The 27,294-nt window shown below is 44.9% G+C and overlaps 1 protein-coding gene across 2 annotated transcripts in view; it reads right to left on the bottom strand.

The window, feature by feature from the left end:
- Positions 1–27,294, bottom strand: part of DIP2B (disco interacting protein 2 homolog B) — a 213,420-nt gene that overhangs the window by 98,765 nt on the left and 87,361 nt on the right. For both annotated transcript variants that reach the window (XM_040425899.1, XM_040425901.1), the window contains exon 2: positions 15,940–16,011. In XM_040425899.1, coding sequence (XP_040281833.1) covers positions 15,940–16,011 — 72 coding nt within the window. The remainder of the gene's footprint in view (positions 1–15,939; positions 16,012–27,294) is intronic.

Genomic DNA, 27,294 nt, shown 5'->3' with positions numbered 1-27,294 from the left:
GGCTGATCCTGTAGCCATTTGAAAAAATATTAAGTACAGGCAAAGTACAGGCACAGCCCAGCAATCATGAGGATAGGTAATCAATATAGGAAACTGGACAAGCCCTTGAACACAACTTCCTGATTCCAACTCAGAGTCATATAAAATGCTAGAGTGCGTGCCCTAGTCATCTCCTGCCTGGACTACTGCAACATCCTCCCCTGTGGCCTCCCATGCACCCCTCCAATATATGCTTAAAGGGGTTCTGCACTTTGTTTAAACTGATGATCTATCCTCTGGATAGATCATCAGCATCTGATCGGCGGGGCTCTGATCGGGGGACGATCAGCTGTTTGAGAAGGCAGCGGCACTCCAGGAGCGCTGCGGCCTTCTCACCGTTTACCGCTGGCCGAGTGACGTAACGACTTGAATCGGGGAACGGAGCTTAGCCCCGCCCAGGCCAGGGATACTATTCATGACGTCACTGGGCCTGCGGTAAACAGTGAGAAGGCCGCGGCGCTCGTGGAGCGTTGCTGCCTTCTCAAACAGCTGATCGGCGGGGGTCCCAGAGGATAGATCATCAGTTTAAACAAAGTGCAGAACCCCTTGAAGTCTCCTGCCCGGTTAATTCATCTCTACTCGTTTCTCTTCTGCCAATCCCTTCACTGGCTCCCCATTACACAGCAAATTCAGTTCAAGATACTAAGGACAACATACAAGGCTTTCCACAACCTGTCCCCTCCTTATATTTCTGGCCTACTCTACCAATACATCTCCACATGTAATCTCCAATCCCCACAAGACCTCATTTTTTACTTTCATCTTGTCTGTTCCTCACACAATCATCTACAAGATTTCTCCTGTCCACCTCACATACCCTGGAACTCACTATCCCTGCATATCATCCAATCCTTCTAAACCAACCAAAACCCTACCTCTTCAGGAAAGCCTACCACCTGCAATAAGCAATTTCTACCCTCACCTCCTTTGTAATTTGTAAGCCCTCGCAGGAAGGATCCTCTCGCCCTCTGAACCAGACTGTTACTAAATCCATGCTCATTGGACTTGGGCGGTTTTATATTATGTATGTATGCCCACTTTTTAGATGTACATTGCTCTGGAATTAATAGTCCTTCCAAATAAATTGAAGAGAATTCAGAATTTGTGTCCAAAACCCCCATTTACACTGATCCAGAAAGCACAACCATTATTGGAAGGAGCGTGCCGCAACAGCCGTCCTTCACAAGACTTTAATCGCCCCTGCGTTCCAGTCCTTAAACAGTATGATCAACATGACATGGATAATTTGCTTCAGACATCCAGCAATTCCCATGCTTTGGGATCCTTGCAGCTTGTTTTCTGACGGCATAGCGCGAATGACCTGATAAGATCATACGATGGAAGAGATACTCAGCATGTCAAGAAGCCGGCATAAGAAATAAATCACTCCCATCTTGTTATACCTACGGTGGAGAAAGGGGTTACAGAAGCGATAAACCTGGAAAGGAATATTGCAATTAAAGGGGAGATAATTTGGCCCACACCTCCAGTCACTCGGACACATTTTCTGCATGATCCTGTCTTGTAGAAATCCTGTAGAGAACAAGTAGTTAATTTCCCGCTGCTCTCTTCCATCTTTCTGATCCATTCCCTTTTTTGCTTAGCAATCTTTGTATCCTATTGCAGACAGGGCAGAGGGGGGGGGGGGCTCCTGCTGCAGCCAGCTGACTTACAGCCAGACACACAACAGCGAGGAGGAGGAGGACATGGCGGAGCTCCTATTTGTGGTATGAATTGTAACAGGATCAAAGTTTGAAATGCATTAACTATAGCTCCCTCTCAGATTTAAGAAATATAAAGTAAGAACTGTGGCTCAGAGGTTAGCTCTGGTGTCTTAAAGGGGTTTTCCGAGATATTTAAACTCATGATTTATGCTCTGGATAGGTCATCAGTACCCGATAGCTGGGAGTCCGACACCAGGGACCTCCACCAATCAACTGTTTGAGAAGGCAGCAGTGCTCACAGTAGTGCCATGGTAGGGCTGAAATGATTATTTGAATTAATTGATTAATGCGACCAAAAAATTCTTGATGCAAATTTTTTGCATCAATGATTCGTTTGTGCCATGTGACCATGTAAAAGCTTGCTATTACTCACGCTCCGTGGTCACTCGCCTGCCCGTACATTGCTGCGCTGGATCCTGACGTGCACACATCGTCATGACGCAGTGCATGTAAGCGCGTACTATGACCTGATGCTGTGCTACTTCAGGTCCCAGTGCAGCGCGTGAAGGAGAGGATAGAAGATCTCTGGAGTGTCGGCAGCACCCTAAAGAAAAGGTAAGTATTTTAGTTCTGGGCACTGATTTCTAGGAGGGGGAGGGGGGAAGCTGGTGGCATTGGAGGTAGAACTGGTGGCACTGCAGGAGGAACTAATTGCATTGGAGGGGGAACAACTGATGACACTGGGAGGGAACTAGTCGCACTGGGAGGGGGAGCTAATGGCAAGGGGGGGGGGGGTTGGGAGACTAATGGCAAGGTGGCTGATTAGTTTTTATAGAAAACTAGAAGAAGGACCCGGCTTCGCACGGGTATATTTCATCTATTTCATTTAATGTTTGTGTGTGTCGTTAAAGGATATCGACAGTATCCCCCATAACAGTGACCTCTACAGCACCCCGCCCCTTTAACAGTGAACTGCACAGTCCCCCTCCCCTTAACATTGACCCCCCCCCCCCCCCCAACAGTGCCCCGCCACTTTAAAATGGGAACTCCACAGCAGTCCATCCCCTTAACTTTGACCTTCACAGCAGCCCTCCCCTTTATCAGTGAGTTTCACAGCACCCCACTCCCTTGACGGTGACCTCCACAGTACCCTGCTGCCTTAATAGTGACCTCCACAGCAGTTTCCCCTTTAATAGTGGCCCCTGCCTCCTTAAAAGTGACCTCCACAGTGCCCGCCACTGTGACCGTGTGTATGGCAGTTGGGATATGAAGAGAAAGACTTGCAGTCTTGCATTGGCTAATGCAGGTCATTTTTTGGGAATATCTCAGGAACGGTACGTCCTAGAGAGCTGAGACCTGCTCTAAAACCTCCCCGGACACCTAATGTACCTGTGTGCCAAATTTGGTGAAGATAGGTCTAGTCGTTTGGTAGCACATAAAGAACAGACAAACATTGGGACAGACAGAAACTCATTGTGTACCGGCATGTTACCTCCACAGTATCCTTTCCCAGATAGTAAGTGATATGTGTACCAAGTTTAGTAGAAGTTGATCGATGAGTTTTTGAGTTACAGAGCAATGTGTGTGTAGCAAAAACAGTTGGAGCATACAAACTCCATGCAGCTGCTGTGTAGGGGCGTATGACCCCCACAAGATTTCTTTCCAGGTAGTAAGGGATGTGTATACCAAGTTAGAGTACTCGATTAATCGTTCGGGTTAATCGGTAGAATACTTGATTATTAAAATAATCGATAGCTGCAGCCCTACGCCACGGACTTCTCCAGCTTTGCTTAGACCATGTGAAATCACATTCTTTGGTCACATTGCCTAGGTGAAACTCAGCCCCATTGAAGTAAATGGGGCTGAGCTGCAATACCAAGCACAGCCACTGTACAATGTATGGTGCTGTGCTTGGTGACTACTGTAAGTGCCTGTGCCTTCTCAAGCAGCTGATCAGCGTGGGTCCCGGGTGTCGGAAAACCTCAGTAAACTCAAATCCAACCAAGGAAAACATCTGCATGGAGTTTGTATTTCCTCCCACGAGTTTGCATGGGTTTCCTCCTGGTACTCTGGTTACCTCCCAAAATCTAAACACATACTCATGGAGAATTAAGAAAGTGAGCTCTAGTAGGGACACAAAGTGATGATTATGTCTGTAAAGCAGTGCAGAATATGTTGGCACTGTGTAAGGGTAGGTTCAAATATGCAGCAACGAACTCCGATAGTCTGTTCCAGCAGAAGAAAAGACTACCAGAGTTTACCATATCCGCAATAGCTGACTTTTGGACTGACAAATATATGCAACAATATTTGTCCAGACAAAAGCTGGCATTTATGGCGGAAAGGCACCAGATCAGATTTTAGTCAATGGGGATCCGGCAGTGCACGGCAGTATCCAGCTATGACGGATACAGTAAACGCCGGTAGTCTGTTCCTCTGTCGGAACAGACTACTGGAGCTCATTGCTGCTTATGTGAACCTAAACGGAGTATAATAAATAATACATTCCTGGAATATGAGGGACAATGGGGAGACTTATCAAGACTAGTGTTTGCAATGGCATGAGATGCTCCATAAATATTAGGAGGAGCACTCCTCCTAATAACTTTGTCACATCTCGGCAGGTCAGTACGCCACAATCTGAAATCTCCGTCAGCTGTCCACGTCTAGCAAAAAAGTGTTAAGCGTGGTGGAGAATGCCAAAAGGTCCTGATGCTTTTTCAAAATGGGGCTTGTGCAAAAACCTGTTATTTTTTTGGCGCCACAATTTAGGCGCAGGGGCTTGATAAATCTCCACCAGTGACTTTGGTCATAAGGAACATTCACTAAGGCCCCATTCACACGTCTGCAATTCTGTTCCGCATTTTGCGGAATGGAATTGCGGACCCATTCATTTCTATGGGGCCTCACGGACTTGCACTTCCGGGTCCGCATTTCCGTTCCCACAAAAAAATTGAACATGTCCTATTCTTGTCCGCAATTGCGGACAAGAATAGGCATATTCTATTAGTGCCGGCGATGTGCGGTCCGCAAAATGCGGAACGCACATTGCCGGTGTCCGTGTTTTGCGGATCTGCGGATCCGCAAAACACACACGGATGTATGAATGGACCCTAACTAGTATCTGAGAGTGTATAAAGTATACAACTATATAGTTAGTACCACAGCACTCGGCAGTTTATATTAAAGGGGTTCTCCTATGACTAATGTAAGAAATGAAAATCAGACATCATACAGTACATGACAGTCTCTTTCTACCAAAGCTAGAACCAGTCCTGTACCTCACATGGGTCCAGAGATCTCCACCATTCATTGCTTTCAGATTCAGTATTCAGATCCAGGTGCTGGTTTGAAAACTGTAGAATATCTTTCGTGGGACAACCCCTTTAAGCAGAGAGTTTTATTGGTGTGTGTATACTGACGAGTGCCGTGGTACTAACTATATGATAGTGTGAACATTTACCTACCACGGGTGTCACAGCTCTGAATGGAGTGCTATATACAGCGCTATATAAAGTATACAACCAACTACATTGTGTGGGCCATTTCAGTATGAGTAAGAGAACACATTATATGGTTAAAGTGCCATCATGGCGACTCTCACTGCACATGCTCATCATACACCAAGGAAAACTACAGGAGGACATCACCACTAAAAACCAGGTAACCGCAAATACATGACATGGGATGTTATAGGGGCGATATCAGAAGTTCTGTTCATCTGGGTTGTTTGCATTTATCATTTATTTTACAATTACAGGATAGTGAGGCATGCATACCATTTTGGGAATACCCCTACCCCTTTAAGGGTTCACACTAGCGTTTTTTCTTTTCCGGCATAGAGTTCCGTCACAGGGGCTCTATACCGGAAAAGAACTGATCAGTTTTATCCCCATGCATTCTGAATAGAGAGTAATCCGTTCAGGATGCATCAGGATGTCTTCAGTTCAGTCATTTTGACTGATCAGGCAAAAGAGAAAACCGCAGCATGCTACAGTTTTATCTCCAGCGAAAAAAAACTGAAGACTTGCCTGAATGCCGGATCTGGAATTTTTTCCCATAGGAATGTATTAGTGCCGGATCCGGCATTCAGAATACCGGATCCATCCTTCCGGTCTGCGCATGCGCAGACTGAAAAAAATAAATGCCGGATCCGTTTTGCCGGATGACACCGGAAAGACGGATCCGGCATTTCAATGCATTTTTTCGACTGATCAGGCATTTTTAAGACTGATAAGGATCCTGATCAGTCTTACTAATGCCATCAGTTGGCATACGTTTTGCCTGATCCGGCAGGCAGTTCCGGCGACGGAACTGCTTGCCGGATCTCTCTGCCGCAAGTGTGAAAGTACCCCAAACTGTATGGACTCCAGACTGAGAAATGTTACCTACACTGACACACTGCAGGCGACCCTCAGGACATAGAGACGACGACAGCTCACAAAGGACTGCGGAGACTGGAAATCGTGAAAGAAACCATCTCCTGTTAGGGATTGTGACTCTACAGATTTGCAACTAAACATGGTTCTGTTCACTGACCGTAAGCAGCGAGCTTGAAAAGGGTAAGAAATTTATACAAATTACAATAAAAGGTTCAAAATTTTTCCACCATAAAATAAAAGAGTATTCCCATGTCAAAATGTGTACCATATTGACATGATACAACATAAATGTGTGACAGCACAGGTCGCACCACGGAGAAGTGGCTGAGCATGTGAGGCTCTCCCTAGGAAAGGGGCTTTCCAAGAGTAAGACAGACCCCCCCCTCCCCCCCCCATAGGAGTTCAGTATGCAAAAGAGCTCTTTCCAGAAATAAAAAAAGAAAGCTGTGCCTCTGCTGCCACCAGTTGGAAGGCAGTTATCCTACAAGTCAATGTATGCACCCTTTAAACAGACCTTGAGACATAACTTAGGATTACAGCTAAGCCAGTACCTCATCTGCAGACAGCTGTGACTGCCCCTTATCAATGTCTTAAGATTTGTTTAAGGGTACGACCACATAGTACGGTCATGCTGCGCTTAGGGAAAGCATGCGGCCAGCCGCCTGGTGTTACGACATGTATAATAATGCATTTAGGGTGCGTTTTTTTTGGTCCGCAATCATTTATGGACTATTGTTTGTTGTGATTTCTTTGCAGTTATTTAACATGGGTATGATCAAATGCAATGTACACCTTAAACTTTTATAGACCTGCTAATACCATTGTCACAAATGTGTGTAAAAGTCATCCTGTAGTTTAGGTGCTCCATAAAACAGACTTCAAACTAAGTTGCAGACAAAGCACAGTTAGTTGAAAGTGAGAATTAGAGACTGCATTTTAGAGTCACTAAAAAGCGCATTCCACTTTGAATCCGTAAGTGAGAAGAAAAAGTGTGGAGGACGGGTGTGGTGCTCACCGTAATGGACACAAAGACTTATGATCATCCTTTATTGCTTCTTTATCAGGCTGCGCACATACAGTGTGGCCACTAGGTGGCAGAATAAGAATGGCATTGTCTCACAGCAGCAGCATTTCTTAGAATTGATAAAGAACCGTAACCCAGAATGCACTCGCGGTAGCCCAGGTCTGCGAGGGAGGAAGGGCAGGCTGGTATACATGTATATGGGAGCATGTAAACCCCACCTAGACGTACTACAACCAAGTCGTGCCTTAAGGTCAGGTTTACCGACACTGGCTTGGAAACCGCTGTAGAAAGCAGCCCAAATGAATATTTTTGTACAATAAAAGTAATACATTTAACCCTTTTTCCCAGCAGATGTGACGTAAGAGAGTTCCTCACAATGATAGATGAAAACAAACCCAGTTTCAGAATCTGTATCAGAACGATGGCGGTGACGTACTGCATCATTCACAGCCGACCTGAATTTCCACGTGAAAAGGCTTTGTGAACGAGGCCCAGGCGACAACCACGATCAATGACACCCTATGATGCTGCGGTGAAGACCAGGCCTGACACAAATCAGTGGCTAGAAGTAATCTGCAGCGCTGGAGGGAAGTGCTGAACCCTGGTGTGACGGCGACAATGCGGATATACTCACCCTGCACATCTCATTCATCCTTTAACCCTTTATTTTATGCGCTCCACGATAGCAGACCAAGAGACGGAAAACCACAGATCACCACACCAGTGCAAAATGCCAGCCAGGTGCATAAGTACCTGATGCTCCTAGCATTAATTAATGCAGGGATGCTCAACCTGCGGCCCTCCAGCTGTTGCAAAACTACAACTCCCAGCATGCCCAGACAGCCTATAGCCATCAGCCTACAGCAGGGCATGGTGGGAGTTGTAGTTTTATAACTGCTGGAGGGCCGCAGGTTGAGCATCCCTGAATTAATGTATGCAGCCAGCGGCCATGAGGAGGGCTCGGGTGGCCCCCCCACCAAGTCATCTCCCTGTAGGATCTATGGCCAGTCCAAGTTCTAATCTTCTTTTATTTTCAGTTTGAAGATTTTTATTCAATTCTTTGTATATGATTATGAGGGCGGCCATCTTGCCTGCTCCGCTCCTAACAGCATTCAGAGATATGCCTTTTAGCAGCTAAATGGACCACAGAAACCTGTAGACTGGAGAGGACTCATTGAGTTGTATGGGAAAATGTTGTGGGCATGCTCTGTGCAGGGTGCTGGAGGACGTGTGCTCTAACCATCACGGTGATCGGTGGAGCTTCTGTTATCTGTCATTGTAATCCTACATGTGATGATAATCAGATGACTGCTGAGAAGTGATCTCTATAGAATAGGAAGGATCAGCTTATTAAGAGGCTCAATGGTCAAACTGCTAAATGTCAGAATTATTCTTAATACAGATAATAAAAAATTTAATCACCAAAATGTAATAAAACATAAAAAACGGTTTAACAGTCGTTTTAGAATGACACACTCCCTAGAAGTGTTCTGCAGTTTACTCTTGTTTCCTCGTGGTTCCTACAGCTACATTTCATGGTAAGGAACACTAAAACAACAGGATTCCTGTAAGTTTTGCCATTATCATTTCAATAGAACTGCTCAGGATAGGGATGACCGAACTTGTGTTTTCAAGTTCGGCGTACAAGGTTCAGGTTCAGGTTATCTAAGAATTCCGTAATGGATTCTGCTATAATGGACCATAACTTATGATCCGTGGTAGCGGAATCCATAACAGAATTCTTAGATAACCCGAACCTTGTATGCCAAACTTGAAAACACAAGTTCACTCATCCCTACTCAGGATCCAAATCATTAGAGCAAGAGGTGTGCAAGCTTCTAGCATCCAGCTAACCAAACACTACTCGCTGAAAGCACGAGCACTCGGCATCCACGTATAAAGAGAATATCAGTGGCAGTACACAGCTCGGCCTTTAGGACCACAAGCTTTTTTTTGTTATTACTGAGGAAATACAGGGGAGAAAAAAAAGAAATTTCAACATATTATTTTTAGCAAGATATAATTGAACATTCCCATGAGAATGGTCTTTATATACAGGTGAAACTCGAAAACTTAAATTCATTTATTTCAGTAATGCAACTTAAAATTAGAATTTTGTGAAAAGGTTCAATATTCTAGGCTCAAAGTGTCACACCCATACCCCCCTGAGCAAAGGGGACCTGAGATTGTGACTATAAGCCATAATCAACCAAATTATAAGAAATAAAGGCTTGGAATATCTCGCTTTGCATGTAATGAGTCTATCTCATATGTTATTTTGACCTTTTAAGTTGCAGTACTGAAATAAATGAACTTTGCACGATATTCTAATTTTTTCGAGTTTCACCTGTACATATGAAGGATCCTAATTGTTCACAGAAAATGTATCTTCTGCATTATTCTGGAGAGATGTCTTCAGGCCATTCATGATTATGGACCAATAATGTTGCTACCTTGGGAACCCAAAAAGGCAAACTGCTCAGAGATATGCCCCAGACCCTTCATTCTAGCACACGGCTGGGGTATCAGCATTAAAGGGGCTGTGTGACCTTCAAAACACCAGTGACAGGTAGGAAACACCTTATGAAAAGCCCCTCTGTACCAGCACCAAGGTCCCTGTCCCCGCTGTATCTGGTTCCTGGTGGACCAGAAGTGATGACGTCCCGTCTGTGGTCGCACCACCGTTACAGGCACTCACTTGCCCCAGTAGCCATTGAATGGTTGCAACAGTCACGTTCCCACAAACAGTCTAGTGCCCCCACAGGTGAAATAAAACACAACACAGTTCCTAGTTAAATCCGTCTATATAATGCACAGACTTGAAGTCCTCCAGGACAAGAGATACTCATTCTAGTACCTCTACACTCTGTCTGGGGAGGTTTTTGAAACAAATGCCTTTTAACACTGGGATCAGCAATGTTGATGGGATTGAAAGGTTCAAGTTCTGATATTTCTCTGATCTCTACTTTTAGTGTGGGAGTATGGGCTGTCAATCACAGCTGTCCTCCCACAGGTGATCACATGAGGACAAGCTGTAAGTATGCGTCACAGTGCCAGAACTGGTTCATTCTTTAAAAAAAAAGAACACTTCAAAAGGACTACACAATCTAAGGACTAGAACAGATCATAAAGTGAAGAAAAACGAATGCAACGTACTGAAGAGCTCTCTACTGGAAGGGAAACGTGAGAGCTGGGGTCTAGTTTTGGTATATGTTCCCCCCGCGCACTCACACTTCGTAATGTATTCTTTGTAGAAATGTGGTCTTCGAAAGCAGATCGCCATGACTACACCTACAGGCACTCTAGTATTTTTTTCCCACAGGGTACATATTTGAGTAGTCACATACGCATCCCTTTGGGAAATGTGGTATTCCAGGATATTTTACAAGTCTTAAAGATACTGGTAGGAGGACACAGCTCATCATAGTTCTCTTGCTGCCAGCTGGGACCAGAAGATCTGGTGGCACGTACCTCTGGCATTTCTTTGTTATGGAAGCGATAATGCTGGATGTAAAAAAGAAGTATTGGGCAGATTCAGTACAGGCACCATGCTAGAGGAAATTACTAATGGGCACCACCTAGCTATGTAGAGGCTGGAGAGAGGAGCTGAAGTATAAAGTGCTAGTAAGACCTGCAATACTGGATCTATTCAGATATCCAGTTACATTCAAGACTTGAGTGCCAAGAAAACAGTTTTTGATGCTAGGACGTTAATGGAAGGAAATGTATTCCAACAAATGCTATTTTTAAGGCACAAAAATAGCTTTCCCACCATATGCTGAATAGCTGAAGGGAAGCAGCAAGTATGACTCCAAATACCTGTACATTTATAGAGTTCCTTCAACTGAGCAGTGAAGAAAAACAAGGAAATGAAGGCCTGTGTGAACAGTGGACGATACAAAGGGTTTTGTTCCACTTCAGCCTCATTCATGCACCGTGTCTGTGATGCCATCCATGACAAGATGTTCAGTGGTTCATCTGTGAAGATGTCCATGAAGGATCCATGTTTGGTCCATGTGTCCATTTTTTATGCCCCCCGTTTGTCAACCTGCATTCCATGTACACTTCTCAGCTGGAACATCTCCAACCAATGGTCTGTGAAAACCATGGAGCAAACCCGAATGACAGCCACGTGGTGTCTACATTTTCAAGGAACCACAGACTATTATGTGAACGAGGGATCTGTAATCATGGACAAAATTAGGGCATGCTTCTGAGCTTTCACCACTGACCCACAGTCCGTGGATGTATAAGCGGTCCATGGAAACCACGGAAACCACGGACAGCACATGTCCATGCTTCACTGAAGTGAGCGTTTTAAGACCTCTTTCACACAATGTCGAACAGCAAACGGAGTGGCCCTGTAAGGCTGGGTTCACACCTGAGCGTTCTGAAAGGAGCGCTCTGTATGCGCGATTGTACGGGCGTTTACAAGCGCGCATACAGAGACAAGCGAACGCTCATTGTCGCGCGTTCCCGAAAGTATATGTACGGGAACGCGCGACAAACGCCCATAAAAACGCTCAAGTACTTGTTTGAGCGTCGGGCGTTTTACAGCGCGATCGTACGCGCTGTAAAACGCCCAGGTGAGAACCATTCCCATAGGGAAGCATTGATTTCTCCTTGTTGAGCGTTTTACAGCGCATAGGAACGCGCTGTAAAACGCTCAGGTGTGAACTGGGTGTAAAGCTCGATACATACGTGCGACTTACATGTTCCCAGGATTTGGATACATCACATTTAAAATGGGCCATATGCAAACCTTTTAATAAACTCTTTTACCTTTTCATAGATTACAATCTGATCAGCACAGTATTAGGAATAGCACAGCAGACCCTATTGGCCTTTTCCCTAAAAATGCACCACTCCCAACTATGGAAGGGTTGAAATTCTATGCACTGCCCCTGATGAGGGACATTGGGGCGTAGCAGGGAATGGTGGCAAAGTACCTCACTGATCAGACCATTCTATCAATGTCTCTAGAGCAAATCGAAAGAGAGAGAGCAGCGCAGATAGGTAGGGGAATAGATCAGACAAGGTATGCTCACCTTTTGGCATTGTGCTAGGAGCACGACACCCTGAAGAACAGAATAAGCACCACGGGCTGCCCTGCTGGAGAATTGGTGCCTAGCCAGGACGCCCGTGAGGATCCACTGTAGAGAAGCAGGAGAACCTAGAAGCGCTGCCCGTATCGGTGGAAGGACTGCAGTATATTCATTTATTGACAGGCCCCTTCCTCAGATCAAACCAATATACCGTATATGGGTATATTGGTTTGATCTGAGGAAGGGTCCTGTCCAGTCCCGAAATGTGTAATTTTACCAATAGAAAAATAAAAAACTATACTCACCTATACTGCAGTCCTTCCGTCGAAACGAACAGCCGGTCTGGGTTCTTCTTCTCTACAGTGGATCAATGCAATACACAATACAAAAGATTTTCCAAGGGTAAATAGCCCGTATTGTGTGTATTTCTGCCCACGAGCACTCCCATATACAAACTATAACTGTGGCATGGCCAAATCTTTACATCCATGGCCAGTTTAATTTGTCCGCGAATCCCACTGCTGCTGTCAATAATCATTGATGCTGTGCTGAACGAACAAGTAATGTTTCATAATATACTAAGAAATCCCTACAGCAGGCATATGATACCATACAGCGTGACCAATAAGCATTCTGTCCCAGGATAGACCACCTGTGTAGTTTATGTGCAGAATATAAGATTTGTTACTTAAAATCTAAAACATTACCAGAAGCATGACTGCAGTTAAAGAGTTAACAACGTCAGTACAGTATCTGTACTCTTGTGTGCTGGCTGTACTCCAAGGGTTATTATAATGAAAAAGATGAACTATGGAAGGGAAGGGCAACTCCAAAACTAAAAATACTTTTAGTAGCAATTTGTTCAACTGCTATGTGAACTTTTTTAGACCAAGGGATCTATGGGCACCTAACCAAGGAGTGCCCCAGGAGTGCCGAGGTCAAGGGTGGGTCAGATGCATCTTCCCTGCAACATCAAGAATGTCATATAAGGTACAGAGGTTGCAGATGGACCCTAGAGCCTGAGAGGGCTCAAAAGCCATTCTGTCATGTAAGGGGAAATATGTGTTTATTATCCTTGTGCTGTGACATCACTGTGTTTATTATCCTTGTGCTGTGACATCACTGTGTTTATTATCCTTGTGCTGTGACATCACTGTGTTTATTATCCCTGTGCAGTGACATCACTGTGTTTATTATCCTTGCTCTCACTCTGACATCACTGTGTTTATTATCCCTGTGCTGTGACATCACTGTTTATTATCCCTGTGCTGTGACATCACTATTTATCACCCCTGTGCTGTGACATCACTATGTATTACCCCTGTGCAGTGACATCACTGTGTTTATCATCCCTGTGCTGTGACATCACTGTGTTTATTATCCCTGTACTGTGACATCACTATTTATTACTCACCCTGTGCTGTGACATCACTGTATTTATTATACCTGTGCAGTGACATCACTGTGTTTATTATCCATGTGCTGTGACATCACTATTTATTACCCCTGTGCTGTGACATCACTATTTATTACCCCTGTGTTGTGACATCACTATTTATTACCCCTGTGTTGTGACATCACTATTTATTACCCCTGTGCTGTGACATCACTGTATTTATTATCCCTGTGCAGTGACATCACTGTGTTTATTATCCCTGTGCAGTGACATCACTGTGTTTATTATCCCTGTACTGTGACATCACTATTTATTACTCACCCTGTGCTGTGACATCACTGTATTTATTATACCTGTGCAGTGACATCACTGTGTTTATTATCCCTGTGCAGTGACATCACTATTTATTACCCCTATGCAGTGACATCACTATTTATTACCCCTATGCTGTGACATCACTGTATTTATTACCCCTATGCTGTGACATCACTATTTATTACCCCTATGCTGTGACATCACTGTGTTTATTATCCCTGTGCAGTGACATCACTATTTATTACCCCTATGCAGTGACATCACTATTTATTACCCCTATGCTGTGACATCACTGTGTTTATTATCCCTGTACTGTGACATCACTATTTATTACCCCTATGCTGTGACATCACTGTGTTTATTATCCCTGTGCAGTGACATCACTATTTATTACCCCTATGCTGTGACATCACTCTGCTTATTATTTTTGTGGTGTGATATAATCGTGCAACTGCGAGAATTATTTCTGTGTAGTGACCTCACTGTTTCCATTTAAAAAGACACTGTTAGGTGATTTCTGCTGTCGTAACTGTGAGAATGATAGAAAAAAAGGAATTTCTGCCCAAAATGCAGAGTAAATCCTGACAGGTCTCTGCTAGTTTCCCACTAGCGTTTGTCCGGCATGCTGCTCCAGCAAGGGATCCGGCACTGCCAGAAGCTACCGGTCACCTAACGGTATTTGTCCAGCCGCTTCTTGGCATATTAGCCGGGTTGAAGCCGGATCGCCGCCGGTCCCCATTATAGTGAATAGGGTTAGACGGCAATGCCAGAATGCAGAGAGACCGGCAGACTGTTCCCTGCCTGAACAACCTGCCGGCTCTCTTTACCGCGCATGTGAAACAGACCTAAGGAAAGACACGGCAGGTCCTGATTATCCCACCCACACAGGATGCCTGACATATCAATCAGTTTGTGTACACAGAAGGCTGTGAATCCCTGTATGCAGATAGAGTAATTAGGATCCTCACTAGCTTTCCTGGGAGTCCTGTGAAGATGGGGTCCCTGTTAAGCATCTTGCACTGCAACAAGGACTTCTTGTTAAGTTTCTTTGCGGCTCAACATAAAGGATTCCGTACTACGAGTCTTGCTAAGGGCCCTCATACACATTAGACTGCTGTCTGCTGGACTTACAGGCAATCTAATTTGTATGGGGAGCTTTTATCTCTCCCATGACAGATGAGGTCGAGGAGAGAAGGAATGGGCGCGTTAGATTCTAATGTCCGACCCCTCTGTTCCCCTGGCAGAGAATCTGCCCCCCACTGAAAACACATACATGCTTAACCGAGTGTGTATGGAGGAATCGGGACAGACTGCCGTCAGCTGAACAAGCCTTCATCCGATAGCTGTTAAAAGGTGATCAAAGCTATTGCCGGAAGTTTGTAGGTCTCCGTTCGCCCCATTAATTATAATGGGGACCGGTGGAGACTCGGCCGCAACTCTGCACATTTTCCAGGATGCAGCTAGATCTCTGCTGGTCCCTATTACAGTTAATATGGCCGGGCGGAGACTTACAAACTTTCGGCAATGCCGGAATGCAGAGAGATCCTGCCGGAACAGTCGGCTGGATCTCAAGGGCTAGTGTGAAACTAGTACAATTTTTCTCCCTTGTCACTTCCAGAATTGTGCTCCGATCCTGCACTGCTGACATCATCTTCCTGAGTGCAGCGGTGTCGTGTCAATATGCAACCAATCACCACTGAGATCAGTGACTGGCTGCAGCAGTGACCTATGTGCACGGAATGTGAATGCTGCAGTCAGAAAGACAAACAGCGGTGGGGAGGACCAGAGCTCTGCATAGGAAACAGCAGGGGGGGTAAAGCGGCGAGATATCACTTCTTTTGTCATTTTATCACATTTACAGGGGCTGCACGAGTTATTATTTAATTGACAATCCCTTTAAGAAACAGTAAAAGGAGAGTAAAATATAGGACAGGTATACAGTGAGGCTCTTGTGTCACTACCCAGTCAGTGGTTCAGGTGAAATATTTTATTAATAGTCAGCAGTGAATTATTTGTGAGAGTCAGAAATCAACTGATTGCTATGTATTAGACTAAAAATGAATGATAACCTTACCTTGGGTTTGAGGGATATAAGGAGCCAGGACTTTTGCCCTTTTCTTTTCATAGCCCTTCTGCGTAATATCTCCTGCAAACCAAAGCACAGAAGGTAGGTAAATGAGATATCAATGTAAAATACCCATCAACCACACAGGGAAAAAAACAAGCACAACTGTAGAATACAAATAAGAGATTACCATAGCAGACGTATCACCACATCCAAATCAATGTAAATGTAAACCCCTAGGACTAGGATAGGAAAGGCGGACTGACCATGTGTTTGAATAGTAATAAAAATGCACAAGCGCTTTAGGGTGTCATTCAGTTCCCACTCACGCACATGGTGACGCATGCACAGCATTTATTATAGGCACTTTTAAGTACTTGCTAATCTGTTACACTGAACTAATACTTGTCATTGTATGCATTCCTATTCACCGGGAACTACATCCATCATGACCCACTACTGATGAACAACACCAGAAATAATGCCAAGTGTAGGAATATGTCCACATGAGACATACATCGCTACACAAAAAAAATCTACTGATCTGTTACAGATATTGCTTCATATTTCCAATTGATTTTACTACTGATAAAGGACAGGTGGGATCTACCAGGGCATGGTGGCAGTCCACTGAGGAGACCAAGTCACCCCATGGATTTCACTGCTGATCAGGGATGGTGGGATCTACCAGGGCATGGTGGCAGTCCACTGAGGAGACCAAGTCATCCCATGGATTTCACTGCTGATCAGGGATGGTGGGATCTACCAGGGCATGGTGGCAGTCCACTGAGGAGACAATGTCATCCCATGGATTTCACTGCTGATCAGGGATGGTGGGATCTACCAGGGCATGGTGGCAGTCCACTGAGGAGACCAAGTCATCCCATGGATTTCACTGCTGATCAGGGATGGTGGGATCTACCAGGGCATGGTGGCAGTCCACTGAGGAGACAATGTCATCCCATGGATTTCACTGCTGATCAAAGACAGGGGGTTCTTAGCAGGGCATAGAGGTAGGCTTCCCCCAATGATCAGATCAAGTCATCCCATGGATTTCACCACTGATCAGGGATAGTGGTGTCTATTGAGGCATGGTAGCAGTCCACTGATCAGACCAAATGATCCTATGGATTTCACTGCTGATCCGGGACAGTGGGGCCTAGCAGGGCATGGTAGCAGTCCACTAATTAGACGAGGTCATCCCAAGGATTTCACCGCTAAGATCAGGGACAGTGGGGTCTAGCAGGGCATTGTATCAGTCCACTGATCAGACCAAGAGATCCTATGGATTTCACCACTGATCAGGGATGGTGGGGTCTAGCAGGGCATGGTGACAGTCTCATCCCACTGATAAAACCAAACCATCCCTACATTTCACCCCTGATCAGAGATATTCATTGCATTATGCCCACTAAGCACTCTACGCCATGGTCAGGAATTTTAGAGACATAAAGACACCACAATATCAGGCGGATAGAATCAGCTGGTACACAGAAGCTGTGTGCAGGCCACTGTATGATGAGCAGTGCCACTAGTTAAAGTACGGACAGACACTTGCTATCCCTTTAAATGTTTAAAGGGCAAACTCTTCATTATACATAAATAAAATAAAAAAAAGCAAAACAATGATTTCTTTCTTCAGTATTCTCTCCTGCATATGTGGACGGCGAGATCCAAGAATGTCCACGTCCAATATATCATTTCACTCTGAAATGACTCTGTTGCCCTAGGAATGATCTTGCGCAGTAAATAAGTGAATAGTAAGCGGGTGCTGCAGTATTTCCTGTTTCCTGAGCTTTCAATCATACAAAACACAGATAAGTGGGGGGAATACGATAGCACTAGAACTAGGCACTCAGTAACCAGTCACTTCCTCCGCACTAGAAGCCTGGCACTAATCTGCTGGACTCAGGGATACAGGAGGCATGGCAGGGTGGATCCATGGTCAGGGTCTAAAATCAATCCCATGCAGGTTCCTGTGGGCTCCTCTGCGCGCCCCCCCCCCCCCCCCCTTTCATATGTTATAATCAACAGGGAATTTAAAAAATTTACTTATTGCTAATGTAGTACAAAAAGTATGGCTACAAGAATGTAACCACAACCCTGAGTCACAAATCCTATTCAATGCTGTGGAAAAAGAAATGCAGCGCACATTTTAGGCAGCCCTGTTGTGGATTTCACAAGATTATATTGCCACTTTCACCCATTCAATTGGGGACATTCACCTGTAAAGACATAGTGGTGTAGTTGTACTGGATTGCGAGACGCCTGATCCTTGTTCCTATGATGCTGCCAGGAGTCTATCAGGAACATTTTCCCTTCTCCCCATTGGAAAAATGCAAACATGGTGGAATCCAACAGCTGAAGCACTACTTATTATATATGACAAGGTTGACATACATTAGACTCTGCAGTGGAAGCATGCACCCTAAGGCCAGGAATAATATCTGCTGACCGTTTGCTGTGTACCGGTAAGAGATCCCTTACTTAAAGGGGTTGTGCAAAAATGGTGGAAGCTTATGTAAAAGGAGCTTATTTACCTCCTTGCTGGCGCTGGCACCCTGCTCCTTCTCTTCCAGGCCTGTGATGCTCCGCTGGGCTTGACATCAACACAGCCAATCACTTGTGGAGGTGAAGACTGGATCCCAGGTTGTCATGTGACTATTTGTCATGACGTAAGGGGAGATGGTCACCACTGTGGCCAGTGATTGGCTGCAGTGATGTCAAACTGGATGTTTACAGCGAGGGAGCCCAGAGGAGCATCGCAGGCCTGGAGAAGAAGCAGGGAGCCCGAACTGGGAAGAAGGTAAGTAATCTTCATTTCACAGGTCTGGTAAAGTGGAAGGGGGGGGGGGGGATTTGCCTACCTGCCCCTCCCCACTAGGTCACTTTAAGCCACTTTTCCACTACATGATATAGCTCTACCCTACTCTATTTGCCTCCATTCAGCTGTGGTTCCAGAAAGTTTGCTTTCCACTGTACATATGGTCACCTCTAACCCCTTGGCTGGCAGCAGTGTAATGACAAGACTCTCGGACCAAACACTAGTCAGCAATGTGGTCATCTGTGAGCTTCATGGTACCGAGCTGTTTTGCTTGGGACCTCCTCAGATGTGACACAACTTCCACCAGTACCTTTCATCCACGTGCTATCCGTGTGTGCAAGGAAATGTTCAAGTGAATTGTTCATTTCACACTGTTTTTATACGTTTTCCAGCTGAAACTAACTCATTCAAGGGTATGGGAGTACAAAAACATTGCTTTGATGCGACCATACATTTCCTGCAATTCTACATGCCTGCCCGCATCCATATAATCCTGATTTCTGCTTTCCATAAGAGAGAGAGAGGTCACAACTGGGCACCCAACCCTTCTGTTATGAAGCGAATGTGGAAAGGGACACCCAATGTGGACAACCACCATAAAATCTATCTAGCTTTAAAGGGGTTGTCAACTCCTTTACATGTTATGGCCTCGGCTGAGGCAAGGCCATCACTTGTACAGAAGTGGTCAACCCCTTAAGGGTGTATTCACACAACCGTATTTTTCGTCCACATCCGTTCCGCAATTTTTTGCGAATTGGATGCGGACCCGTACATAGGAGACAGTCCCATGTCATCTGCTAACAAGACAACCAGTGAGAAGGCAAGCTGGATTTTATCAGTCTAATCAGTCTGATCATACGGTTTCCTCAGAAGTGTCTGACAAATGAGAATCTCTCACCTTCATGGTCATAGCTGTCGGCATATCGATTGCTTTTTTGACAACTACAAGTATACCATCTATGGTTAGCGTTATGAACTCTAAAAATGACGGTAGACGCAATATGAAGATCCTCTACAGGAGAACAACTAAAAGAAAGAACTGGGGGCCAGCAACACAAACCGATCAATCTGTTGCCATAAAAACACAACGATAGACTGAAAGCACCCATACGAGTGAGGGGGAAGACACGAATATGAGTCACCGCTCCAGAAGCTGCCGCAGGCTGGAGGACTAGTCTAAATAATGAGGCACAAGATTTTTCTGAGAAAGGACTGTAAAATGTTACTCACTGACCAACCACAGATTTGGCATCTGTCTACTCTCAAAGTGTTCTTCTTAGTACGCTAGAAGGCCTACAGACTCCTGCTGACTCAACCTAAGCATCACTTGAACAAATCTCAACTCCCGAGTCATACATTTCGTCTTTCAAATGGCTAAACACTAAAGAACATAATGGACTTCAAGCTCAGTTAAAAGATTTATTAAAGGATGACACACTGAATACTCAAGCACTTGCAGTCCTACACTGCTTTCCTGTTTGTCATTGCTTAGGACTCCATGTAAGAATTACTTATTACAACAGGCCAACCTTTAAAGTTAAAGGGGTTCTCCGGGAATTAAGAAAATTAAAATACTTAAATATTACTTTATTATAAATATATTCCCAAATAACTTTCATTAGTTATAATGGCTCCTTTTGTCTAGGTAGCAAAACATTAGGAGAAATAAAATGGCCGACGTCCTATTCGTACACACAAAACCTGTCCTAATCACACAGGAGTAAAAGTTACTTCACAACACTGAGCTAAAGAGCTGCCTCATCCTCCTCTCTGCTCTACTTGTCAGTAATTGTGATCCTGAATATAGCTGATAAGATCTTCATCTGAATCTCTGTAGGAACGGAGTTCAAGAGGAGACATGAAGTACAGAGAGGAGGGTGGTGTGAATAATGAGCAGCAGCACTTGTATGCAGTCTCCATTACCACAGTCTGTCCTGTCCATCCTCTCTGTACTTCATGTCTCCTCATGAACTCCATTCCCACAGAGATTAAGCTGAAGATCGTATCGGCTGTATTCAGGATCATAATTCCTGCGTGACATTATTTTAAGAAATAGGTATGTTATCCCCTGTAACACCATTTCCCCTGTAGTCCTGTAAAACAACAAAAAAAGACAGCATGTACAAGCGGATAAAAAAAAAAAAAAAAAGAAGCCCACGCACATTGCAAAAATACAAACAAAAAGCACAATGAAGGTCTATGGAAGAAAACAGCCAGGCAATGAGGGAAAACGCCAAACTTACAGCGTGCTGCGATTTGAAAAAATGCCACAAGAAATGCACCTCAAGGGTGAAAAAACACTAGTATTAAAAAAATTCCCTTTTGCCCTGCGTTTAGTGTTTCTATGCCATGCCACATCTGAAGCTGATGTTTTTTGTCTAAAAAAGATACCAAAAATTCCGGCACAAAAAAGCACCAAACTCCTCAAAAACACAGCCTAAGGCCTCATGCACACGTCCGTTCTGGTCTGCATCCGAGCCACAGTTTTTGCGGCTTGGAAGCGGATCCATTCACTTCAATGGGGCCGCAAAAGATGCGGACAGCACTCTGTGTGCTTATAGAAAAGAAGATGGCTTCGGCAGCATTCCGCAATATCAAAACGATCCTTTATTCGTACCTCCAGACACAATTGGCAACGTTTCGACTGTACACCAGTCTTTGTCAAGCCTAATGACATACATTCTGGTAGGCATATATATACCCCCCACATAAAAGACGATGTCGTCGATGTGGCCCTGGCCGGCACGGGGCTCTCTCTTGGGGCGCGCCGGCTGATCCTCGCCCTCTTGGAGGTTGTCCTGAGGAGGAATTACTTTCTCTTCGGTGACACCTTCTACCAGCAAAAGCGGGGTGTGGCGATGGGGTCCAATGTGGCCCCCACCTACGCAAACATCTTCATGGCGGAGGTCGAGGATCGGCTGGTGTATCGCTCCATATTTTTTGAGAGAGTCCTGTGCTGGTGGCGCTACATCGACGACATTTTCTTGATTTGGACTGGCACCGTGCCTGAACTGGATGAGTTTCATGCGCACCTGAATTCTGGGGTCCGGGACCTGCAGTTCACCGTGATGCATTCTGCCCGTGAGCTGCAGTTCCTTGACGTCCGAATTCAGGTGCACAATGGAAGGATCTGTACTGATCTCTTCCAAAAACCTACAGACAGGAATACCTTGTTAATGTATGACAGTAGTCACCCTCAGAACATGGTGAGCTCCCTCCCGTGGAGTCAGCTACTTAGGGTACGCCGTATCGTATCGGATGACACCCTCTTTGGTATTAGGGTAGATGAGATGTGTAATAAGTTCAGCAGGAGAGGATATCCCATCAAATTGATCAACCGTACCAAGCATAGGATTACATCCATGGAACGTAGTGCCACTCTGGTAAGGAAATCCCAAAAACAGGAGACCCCCCGCATCCCATTTGTATCCATCTATGGGGGTGATAGCGGCAATATAGCCAACATCCTACGACAGGAATGGCGGATCCTACAGAAAGGATTGCCTGCAGTCACTGAATTTTCAGTTCCCCCAATGATGGCATACAAACGGAGCCCTAACCTACGCGATAGATTGGTGAAGGCGGATATAGGGGGGAAGGACATCGAAAGACAGAAAAGGCTAGCACCACTGAGGAATGGTAATTTCCCTTGCCTTTCATGTTGCAACTGCGGTGGCATCATGAAAGGTGATGGTTTTACACATCCCTACAGTGGTAAACGGTTTAAGATCAAAGGTCATTTTACATGTAAATCCACGGATGTGGTTTACATGATACAGTGCCCATGCAGTTTGATCTATGTGGGGGAGACCACGATGGAATTGAGGGAAAGAATTAACAAACACAAAAGCACAATTAGAACAGGTGCACTTGACAAACCGGTTGCAAAACACTTCATTGACTGTAAACATTCCATTAATCAATTGAGATTTCAAGTTATTGACAATGTAGGATACTTGAGAAGGGGTGGGGACAGGAAGGGAATCCTGAGGAAGAAGGAACTTAAATGGATCCATACCCTCAGGTCCCTCCAACCTTTTGGCCTGAATTTAGAGTTTAATGTCGCATCCATCGATTGATGATTGTCACTGTTTTGTCCTCTCAGTATAGTGACATCATGTTTTTAAATATATATGTGGCACATCCCTGGTGCAACAGTCTTTAGTCTATATGTCAAAGGACCATGTTGATGGTCCATATGTGATGTATATATGGGATACACCATCCAGATGATGGTTATGTGTGGTTATTGTGCACCACACTTATGAGGTTATGTATTTTTCCATTAGCTGTTATGTGCGTGTATATGTGGGGTCAGGATTAATTTCCCTCTATAGTCATGTGATTATCGTTGTGAGCGGAGGTTCTGTAATATATAGACCCGGCCACTTTAGATACAGATCACACATGTAATAAGTAGTGGTGACCGTGGCGTCATCGTTGCCATGGCGCCGATGTTCGCGCCGGGTCTTCATTGGCTGCGTACCCCACGTGACTAACGCTATTGACGCACTGTTGTGCGCACTTGAGTGTGGGTCATGGGGTGGACGCACAAGCTGTGACGTCAGTGAGTGCGTCCCGCAGCACATTGGCTGGAGACACGTGCGCCGCCGGGAGTCATGGCAACGTATGACACTTCCGATATGCAAATACATTGAGATGCGGCTGCGCATTACAGATATTGGAACGCCGAGGTGAACAACACGAGCGGGGTGGACATATCATTAACTGTGAGTTGTAATATCAACATGTGTATACTATTGTGCAGTGATTTGTACTGATGTAACGGGGTGTGTCTTTTATGTGGGGGGTATATATATGCCTACCAGAATGTATGTCATTAGGCTTGACAAAGACTGGTGTACAGTCGAAACGTTGCCAATTGTGTCTGGAGGTACGAATAAAGGATCGTTTTGATATTGCGGAATGCTGCCGAAGCCATCTTCTTTTCTATATGTGTATTTCATGGCCTGATGGATCAAGGGCCTACGGCTAGGCTGTTGCATTGATATAGACGCATTATCTGGATACCGTATAGTGCTGCCTCTACACTACTTCTTGCAGCACTCTGTGTGCTGTCCGCATCCGTTGCTCCGTTTCGTGGCAAATAACATGTCCTATTCTTGTCAGTTTTGCAGACAAGAATAGGCATTTCTACAATGGGCCGCCAGTTCCGTTACGCAAATTGCGGAAGGCACATGGGCGGCTTCCGTGTTTTGTGGATCCACAATTTGCGGACTGCAAAAAACGGAACGGTCGTGTGCATGAGGCCTTAACACCAGCCTTAAAAGGGAGATTTTCCTCATGAATTTTCAGCAGACGTGTCAGTTTAGTTTTCACATGAAAGACAAGTATGCCGGTAAATAAAAACTAAAATGTTACTTATTTAAAGCTTCCTGCTATGTCAGGAACCAAAGAAAGAAACCTCACTTATATCTGAAGGTAAATACGGAAATCCTGCCAGGATCACTTGCTGCAAATTGCAGGGACAGGAAGTAAAGCTGACAATAAGAACGCTTAGAAGTTCAAGAGCCGTCGGCAATGAATCAAGGCAGCGCCTTGTATGTAAGGCTACTTTCACACTAGCGTTTTCAATTCCGCTATTGAGATCCGTCATAGGATCTCAATAGTGGAAGAAAACGCTTCTGTTTTGTCCCCATTCATTGTCAATGGGGACAAAACCGAATGCACCAAAAGGTATTCCGTTCCGTTTGGTTGCGCTCCCATCGCGGACAGAATAACGTTGCAAGCAGAGTTTTTCTGTCCGCGATGTGGTGCGGAGCACACAATATCACAACTTTCACACTAGTGTTTTTGCTGGATCCGGCAGGGTTCAGCAAAAACGCTTCCGTTACTGATAATACAACCATCTGCATCCGTTATAAACGGATCCGGTTGTATTATCTTTAACATTGCCAAGACGGATCCGTCATGAACTCCATTGAAAGTCAATGGGGGACGGATCCGTTTTCTATTGTGCCAGATTGTGTCAAAGAAAACGGATCCGTCTGCATTGACTTGCATTAGGGTAATGCCGGATCCATTTTGCATCCGCATCCCAGGACGGAAAGCAAAATGCAACATGTTTCGGTTTGCTCTCCGGTCAGGGAACACAACTAAACGGAACGGAATGTATTTTGGAGCGTTCCGTTCTGTTCAGTTTTGTCCCCAATGACAATGAATAGGGACAAAACTGAAGCATTTATTTCCGGTATTGAGCCCCTATGACGGAACTCAATACCAGAAAACCTAGACGCTAGTGTGAATAGTAGCCTTAGAGATCTGCTTTACAGCAGCCACCATGGCCATAGACGCAATGGACAGGAGCCGACTTATTGATTTCTATGGGAGAGTTTTGTAGGCATGCTCTGTGACCTGTGCAGGTAAATATATAGGCATTATCTATCATTGTAATCCTGCCTATGATAACAAGATGACTACTGGAAAGTGATTTGTACAGACTATGATTAGGCTTAGTGGCCAGTGCGGAAACTGCAGGATATTGAGATTTTTGAAACATAGATAGTGAATAGCATTTTAAAAATAACCACCAAATATACTTTAAAAATAAGTTTAATCCAAAAATTTGATTTAAATAAAAGGTCATATTCTGATGACACTTTACTTTTATAAAATGAAACCACAATGAACTAATAGGTTATTAGGCAATGCGGGCACAGATGACCATAGGACCAGCACAGATGTCTTCAGCTGCCAAGTGCACATGGAACAGGTCAGCCAGTGTTTTTTGGTCTCCTCTTATCTGCTCCTCACACGATCCCCTCCAAGGTTTCTCCTATGCATCCCCCATAACCTGGAACTTGTTAAAGGGAACCTGTCACCGGGATTTTGTGTATAGAACTGAGGACATGGGTATCTAGATGGCCGCTAGCACATCCGCAATACCCAGTCCCCATAGCTCTGTGTGCTTTTATTGTATAAAAAAAAACTGATTTGTTACATATGCAAATTAATCTGAGATGAGTCCTGTCCCTGACTCATCTCACATACAAGACTCATCTCAGGTTAATTTGCATATGTAACAAATCAGGTTTTTTTTACACAATAAAAGCACACAGAGCTATGGGGACTGGGTATTGCGGATGTGCTAGCGGCCATCTAGCAACCCATGTCCTCAGTTCTATACATAAAATCCCGGTGACAGGTTCCCTTTAAGGCCCCCTGCACACGAACGTGTGCTTCCCGTTGCCGTATTGTGGACCCGCAATACACAGGTGCCGTTCCGTGGGCATTCCGCATCACGGATGCAGACCTTTAATGGGTCCGCAAATCCGGAGATGCGGAATGGTACGGAACGGAACCCTACTGAAGTACTACGGAGTGCTTCTGTGGGGTTTCGTCCCGTACTTCTGTTCCGCAAAAAGATAGGACATGTTCTATGTTTTTGCGGAACGGCCGGATCGCGGACCCATTCAAGTGAATGGGTCAGCGATCCGCTGTGGCTGTCCCACGGACTGTGTTCGTGCATTGCGGCCCGCATTTTGCGGGCCGCAGCACGACCACGGGGCGCACACGTTCGTGTGCAGGGGGCCTAAACCAAATGATGAGATTCTCCTGCACCTTAGAAAGCAACCTGAAAACCACCTCTTCAGGAAAAGGCACAATAACCCTGAAACCAGTACCATCTGAGCAGCTTCTACCCTCGCCTACGGTCTCCTTTCCAGACTGTACACACGGCACAGTTTTTCCATACAGATTTTGCGTGGAAAAACTGCGGCACAATACAGTACCAGTGTAGGAGATGAGACAGATCTCATGTACACTTTATTTAGCTGTGGAAATTGACCTGCTGTGTGGAGTTTGAAATCCGCACCGTGTCAACTGTTGTGTTTTTCAAAGGAAGGGCGAGATCTGTGGCAAAATCGCACAAAATATGCACCTAAAAACGCATAAAAGCACAAAAACCACACCAAAATGGTGATAAATAATGGGGATTTGAGGATGCTTTTTGTGCAGTTTTGGTGCAGGTTCCTTGCAGATTTCCCGCTCCCCTCTGTACCCCCGGTCGGTCACTCTTGTAGTTTATTGTACTTAAACCCTTTTACATTTGTTCAGCAGCCTGGAAATATTGAAGCTTTTAAAAAAATAAATAGAAGAAATGTATATCTGTATACAAGTCTGAAGACTCCTTGTCCTTCCAGAGACATCCTGATAGATGACGGGGAAACCACTACTCCTACTATCAGACATCAGCCAGCCGTATCATCACAGAAGACATTGGGCTTTCATTAATGGACGGAGGTTGGTGAGGGAAGCACAGGCTCACCGCTCCACGGGCCCAGCATTTCATTGAGATGTATCTGCCACAGCTCCAGGGAATAGAAATCTCCATGATTATTCCAGATATTAATCACAAGCTGCACGTCTTTCATTAATCATGGTATTACAATGACAACTATGTTGGGAGATGGTCACCACGCAATTTGACGGACTCTCAAGTCATTTAGACCCAAACGCTGAACATTTCACAGACTGGGCATCATTGCCATGTATGATTTCTAGTGGTAGAATAATCTGAT

Source organism: Bufo bufo, chromosome 3 (assembly GCF_905171765.1).
Source record: "Bufo bufo chromosome 3, aBufBuf1.1, whole genome shotgun sequence".
Classification (NCBI taxonomy): domain Eukaryota; kingdom Metazoa; phylum Chordata; class Amphibia; order Anura; family Bufonidae; genus Bufo; species Bufo bufo.
The sequence above is the reverse complement of the archived record's forward strand: the minus strand, read 5'-3'. Positions and strand labels throughout refer to the sequence as shown.